The following is a 6490-nucleotide window of genomic DNA, read 5'->3' as shown; positions in this document are numbered from 1 at the left end:
AAGTGGAGAGATAAGTGCAAGCCCTCTGATGAAGTGCAGTGCGGCTGTTAAAGTCTTGGCATGTGGGTGTTCGGCCGATGCAATTAACGACCATGTCCGCATTGGTGAATACACAATTTTGGAGGCCATTCGAAGGTTCACTAAAGTAGATATCGTTGTTTTTGGCCCGGAGTACTTGAGAGCACCCAACGAGGAAGACACCCAGATGCTAATGACAGAGAGTGAAGCAAGAGGATGGCCAGGGATGCTTGGATCACTTGACTGTATGCACTGGACATGGAAGAATTGTCCTGCAAGGTGGAAGGTTCAGTACAAAGGCCACTGCACCAATCTAACGATCATTCTTGAGGCAGTTGCAATGAAGAAATTTTGGATATGGCATTCAATCTTTTGTTTACATGGCTCTCACACTAAGTTGAATGTGTTGTCGAGATCAGCACTATTTTCTAGGCTTATTACAGGAGATGCTCCTACTTGCAACTACTCAGTCAATGGGCACAACTACTCGATCAGTTACTACCTTGCGAATGGTATCTATCCACCATGGGCCACATTAGTCAAAACAATTTCGCATCCAAAAGGTAACAAAAATATTCACTTTGCCCAATGTCAAGAAGCTACTAGGAAAAATGTGGAGAGAGCCCTCATTGTGCTTCAGAAGCGCTTCGCAATTGTTCGTGGCCCTGCCAAGTACTGGAGCTCCAAGGTTCTGTGGCAGACCATGACTTGCTGCATCATATTGCTTAACATGATCATTGAATATTGCTAAAAAACATGAACATTGAAGAAGAGATGGATATGCCTGAGAACTTTCAGTACATCACAAATGGGAATCCAGTTGACCAAGAGTATGATCCAAATAGGATCATGGCATTCCTTGAAGAGCATCATAGGATCGAGAACCAACAAGTTCATACTCAACTACAAGAAGATCTTATTGAGCATCACTGGCAACTTCATAGCGCTTCCTGGTAGTTCTTTCACATGTTATTTGCTACATTTGGACCATTCAATGTGTTTAAATTTGAATAATTCAGTTTGTAAACTTTGAATCCGATTTGTAAACTATATTCATATTTGCTTGAACATTCGTACTTATGTTTTGTTTCTATATGCGTGCTAATATGTAGTTGCAATGTATACTAGAATTGCGTAAGTTTAGAAAAATAAATTTTACTCTGTTATATTTAGGGGATCGATTAGGTTCGACCAAAAGTTAGTGGAGTAAATATACTCCACTAAGCTTTGCTTGGCTTGATCCTCCTCTATTTTAAAGGGGATCAGTTAGAAAGCGGGCACGTGACCCTTCGACCCTTGCGAAGAGAGATGGTCCAAGCGGCGAGTAATGCAACAGTAGTATTTTGCAAGTAGTGTATTGTCATGTGCTAGATGTCGATATTACCCCCCACCGGTTAGGCCCTTGTCAATATAGAGCCCAAATGAGGCTCATGGAGGCCCAAGCCCGTTGTCATTTGCAACCCATTTCAATGATAGTGATAAAGGGGTTTAATCATTCGATGTGGGAACCCATAGGAGGAATTTCATTAGTTGGATGATGGTCACTCGGTTTGCACCTCTAAGGGTGAGACTTCACTTGGTTCACTCAGAATGCCAATAGCTAGGGTGTTGATGGAAGTGTTAGAGAAGCGCAACACTAGCTATGCACTAATGTCTGTCATTACTGGTTGTCATCATTGTTGATAATGGATGGCCATTTCCTTCAGTAGTGGACACAGACTATTACTCATTAACACACATGTAACGTAGCTAGATAATGGCCTCTTCATATAGCACAATATATATAAGCCTACCATTGGTGGCCAGTTACACGTTCGACACCCTTGTATTCTCAAATCTGTACGCAAGAACACCTCCCCATGAGACATAATTAGGGTTGTTATCTCCACCGTCAAGGGGCATGAACCTGTATACTTCTTGTGTCACCCATCTACATCTTGAAAGATCAAGCATTGTTACACTCCCTCTCTTACTGTTAGATTTAGAACCACGACACCTGGCGCCCACCTTGGGGACCTGCATCTTTTGATCCATGGTGCAAATGGTTTCGTTATCAAATACCAACGTTGATTTCCTCTCTCAAAAGATCATCTTCTTCGGGTACACCGGTTTCATTGCTGATGATTCGGCGTGGCTTTCGAGGCCCCGCTGAATTGCGAGTTGTTGCCTGTTCATATCATCACTCACTACCACGTTGATGACTCCAACATGTTGTACCACTAGGAGCCGGTTCCATATTGTGTCGTAGAGTTGCTTGTCGTTTGTTGCCGCAGGAAGCGCTCCGGCAAATCCCATCCACCCCACTGTTCTTCATGTTGCGGCGGCAAAAAAGGTAGCAATGATGCATTCTACCTAATCGTTTCTTTTTGTATCCATCGTAGAAGATGACAAGAGATATGGTAGCCCTGCTGCCGAAGCAGAAGTATTTATGGCAAATACCCTTCGGCCAGATCGACTAGCATCGAACCGTGTGTCGCGATGCGTGATGGCACAAGACACAACCAGGATGATGCTGACAATGGTGATTGTGCCTACGATGGCATTGGTGCTCTCACTCGGGAGCAGCTGGCAACGCTCGCGTGAGTCTAAACAAGCACTGCAGACACTGATTGACACATCCATGCTTGTAGGTTTACTGCTAGAGGCAGCTCGATTGGACACTTTGGGTGAGAGGGAACGTTTGAACCGAGTGGAGAAAAATCTGATCACACGAGCACAAAATGCCACTGATACCATTCGGTCCTGGAGATAGCTTGTCCCGAATACTGGCGCAAGTGCATACCTAGATATGCATACCTGGATGCAGAACGAGACACTGTGTGAGACTCTGGTGAGTACAATCAGAGGTGGACCACTCTTCATAACTCGGTAGAGAACATTACACAGCATCAAGTGATTCATGCCTTCAAACAAGGTGTCAGATATCCTGATTTGAGCTTTAAACTCGGTCTTTTAGATGTTTATCCCTGAACGGACGGCTAGATATTGCCAACCGTTAAGTGAATGGCAAAGAATAAGATAGAGTCATGAGAGGTACGGGATGTGCCGAGTCTACTGAGTACGTGAATAATGATCAGTTGCGCCAAAACTGAGATAACCATAAAAAAACAAGTGCAAGTTGGATGACAATGACGGTGTCAGCAACGCCAAGCTTTGTGATACCCAACCAGAATAAGGGTAAGGGCAACCACAAGAAGGAGTGGACACCTCGGAAAAAGGCGAACACAGAAATTGATATTCTAGACAAGTCGTTTCACATCCATATCACAAAAGATGAGGAAGGAATTCTCATCTACCCAAAGCACACCACTTGGTAGTGCAGGGTCTTGAAAAGGATGATGTCTGGTTAATCCGTGGCTTATGAGGGCAAGAGCAGGAAAGAGGATGATGATAAACCGCACAATGGGTATCCGATGGAGTAAGGTCTGCTCCTGATTTTTGCTGACCCCGAGTGCAAAGGGTTATCCTAGTGTGTCAGTTGGGAAGTGAACGTCGTTGCTCCTGCAATGCCTGCAATGCCTAAATACTTTACTTTGTCGCAAGTGCCTATTACTTATGATCAGATAGATCATCCAATGCAGATTTCGACTCTGGGTCGACAAGCATTGATTGTAAATTTTGAAGAAAATGTTTTCTGCAAAAGAGCGAGTAGGAGGACAGTGAAACTCTACGAGATTATAGATTCTTCGTCATCGGGTCAAATGAAAGAACAAATGAAAGTAGTTCCATGATTTCCTACCATGATTGATACGGAAGCCTCTACATGAGATATAGAGATTTTGATCGAACTTGCAATTGAACTATATATGTTGGGCAAACTCGTGTAAACCTTCATGGTGTGCAGACGATATGTTGTTCAATGAACCTATAAAACACAAAGAAACGTTAATGGGCCCGGACTCCAGAATTGGCTACATACCAAAGTAATTCGAGATTGTATCCATATACATAATTCAAGTTTAAAACTTGATAAACCCTCCAGAAGATTTAGAGTCTAACGCATAGTAATGGTTCTATAAACTGACAAAGTTAAAAATGTTTTATGAAGCTTGGTTGTTGCAAATAGTTTATTACAAGATCAAGGAATTGACTATGATGAGATTGTCTCGTCTTAAAGTCAGTTCGAATTAAACTAACAATTACTATATATTTTAATTATAAGATATAATAGACGGATGTCAAAAAGAATTCCCATAATTTTGTCAATCCAGAGGATGCTAGTTAGTGTGTAAACTTCAAGAGATCCTTTAATAGACTGAAGCAAGAATAGTGACGTTGATATATTTGCCTTGATGAAATGGTCAGATAATTTGATTTAAGGTAGAGATGCTTGTATTTACAAGAAATAAGTGAGAGCATGATAAAATTTATAAACATTGTGTGTGTATTGATTGGAAATTATATAAATTTTTTTGACACGAATTAGGACTTTATTGAAACTATTTTTTCAATAAGTCATGTCCACGTTTTCTTCTCCTAGAAGATTCACAAAATGATTCAGCACTGCCTGGGCTTTCTCCGAATGTTCGGTAAGTTCCCCGTTGTCGATCTTATCGTGTGTACGAAGTTTGTACTAGAAGCACATGGCATCAGTTAGTACTAGAAGCAAAACATTCTTATCGATATTGTAGTATTTATTTCGACCCTCTCATCTCTTGCAAAACTTTTTATCCAGGAGACCTTACAAAACTTTGACCGCCTGTATACTCTGGCGGTCAACTCTAGCTCACACTTCGCTATTGGAGTGTACATTGCACACTCTGGGGCGCAAAAAAGCACGCAGCGGTTCGTCCGATCGCGCGTGCAGCTGCTCAGTTGGAGTCGGCCGGCGCGAACCTGACCAGCGCGCGGGACTGGAGCCAGGGCTTGACGACCACCACGGCGTCGAACACGCGTCCATCGCTGATGCCGTTGCTCCCCGCGCCGTTGTCCACGGCGGCCGCGACACGGAGGTAGTACTTGATTCCGGAGACCACCTGGCGCTGCGCGGACACCACGCGGGCGAACTCCAGCCGGGCGCAGACGCCGCCGCCGCCGCCCTCGCAGCCCTCCTCCCGGCGCCGGTTGTGCTCCTCCACGGAGTACCGCCCAAGCTCCTGCACCTCCCTGTCGCCCTCCACGTCCCTCACCTCCGTCCTTCCCCCCACCTTCCTCCCGTCGTCCCACAGCTGCCGCGCGGCGCCCGGCTCGGTGCGCGCTGCGGAAGCGGCACACGCGACGAGCAGGACGACGAGCAGCGCGCAAGCGCCGGAGGCACCAACCACCCGAGCCATTTCACGTGGACTGTGTCTGTCCTAGCTAGATCACTGGTGGTCTGATGCTGCTACTTAGGACTGACGCTGTGCTCCTTGATGAGGATGAATACTCAGGTGTGTCGTGTGTGTGGCTGTGTGCGGTGCCGTGGGCGGCATATATAGAGGCGTGGTGCGGTGGTGCTGGGAACGGAAAGGCATTGCTGCGGCATGGAAGGATGCGGCGCGCGGCAGGCGTCCATGCATCGCATGACGGCATGGCGTGCGCCGGTACGCATACAGAGGCGGGTAGATGAGCCGCGCCGCGGCGGGACGGAAGGATAGGGATGAGACGGTGGCATGCAGCCGAGGAGACACGTAGGGCGTGGCGGCCTGGCGGGCGCGGGCGGGGTGCCGCGTAGACGCACGGGTCGCGCGTGACGTGAACGAGGGTTAGGTTCCTCTGGCCCGCACGCAAATTGGACTTCTGTCGTGGTGCATATAGGGTGGGATGGATGGTTGGAACTTGGAACTTGTGTCACTTGTGAGCTGCGTCGCACCATCGGTCGATTCTTGGCGCCACACACAATTTGCGTCGTGTGTGCACGGGGTTGGGCCAACCAATGATAGTCTCGGTTCAGTGGGCAGCGCCATGGTATTTGGGGGTTGGTACATCCTTCGTCCAAAAATACTCCCTCCGTCCATAATGTAAGACGTTTTTCTGACACTAGTACTAGATGGCAGTGAGCCATATTCAGTAGTACGCCGTACGCTTTCTCCCCCTCCGTCGATCGGCCTCTGAAAAAAAGTCAAACACAAGAAGGCAGTTAGCCGTATGGATGTCATGCTGGGTCGCGAAATTCGGCCTGGCTAGCTCAGACCAAGGCCGCGAAAGCTGACCACGAGCTCTATTCACCAGCGATAATGCTGCATCTACGTAAGCCTACGTAAAACATCTACGTAAACTAACAACGTCTCGCTTACTGGGTTCTGCATGTTCAGCTTATTCAAACAACGCCTAGGCTCGTCTTGGCTCTGGTGCTCTTGATAACAGGCCCCTCTATAACGTGCGCTTTATATAGCTTCTCGAGGAGGTTTTTGGAAGCTTCTATGGACCGGTTCGAACTGATTTTAGAAGTTTTCGTGCGGTTCTTTTCTTCTTGTTTTTTCTGTGTGTTTTCTGGTTTCATTGGGTATTTTTTTTATTTTTTTTATGTTTTTTGCTTTCTGTACATTTTTCA

The 6490-nt window shown here is 46.3% G+C and overlaps 1 protein-coding gene across 1 annotated transcript; it reads right to left on the bottom strand.

Annotated features, from left to right (window-relative positions):
• Positions 1-4618: 4618 nt before the first annotated feature.
• On the bottom strand, positions 4619-5382 carry LOC119281952 (cysteine proteinase inhibitor 4-like). Its single transcript, XM_037562342.1, has one exon. The coding sequence runs from the start codon at positions 5289-5291 to the stop codon at positions 4830-4832; it is 462 nt and encodes a 153-aa protein (XP_037418239.1). The 5' UTR covers positions 5292-5382; the 3' UTR covers positions 4619-4829.
• Between the last annotated feature and the right edge of the window lie 1108 nt (positions 5383-6490).

The sequence above is a fragment of the Triticum dicoccoides genome, chromosome 3B, assembly GCF_002162155.2.
Source record: "Triticum dicoccoides isolate Atlit2015 ecotype Zavitan chromosome 3B, WEW_v2.0, whole genome shotgun sequence".
NCBI classification, from domain to species: domain Eukaryota; kingdom Viridiplantae; phylum Streptophyta; class Magnoliopsida; order Poales; family Poaceae; genus Triticum; species Triticum dicoccoides.
The sequence above is the reverse complement of the archived record's forward strand: the minus strand, read 5'-3'. Positions and strand labels throughout refer to the sequence as shown.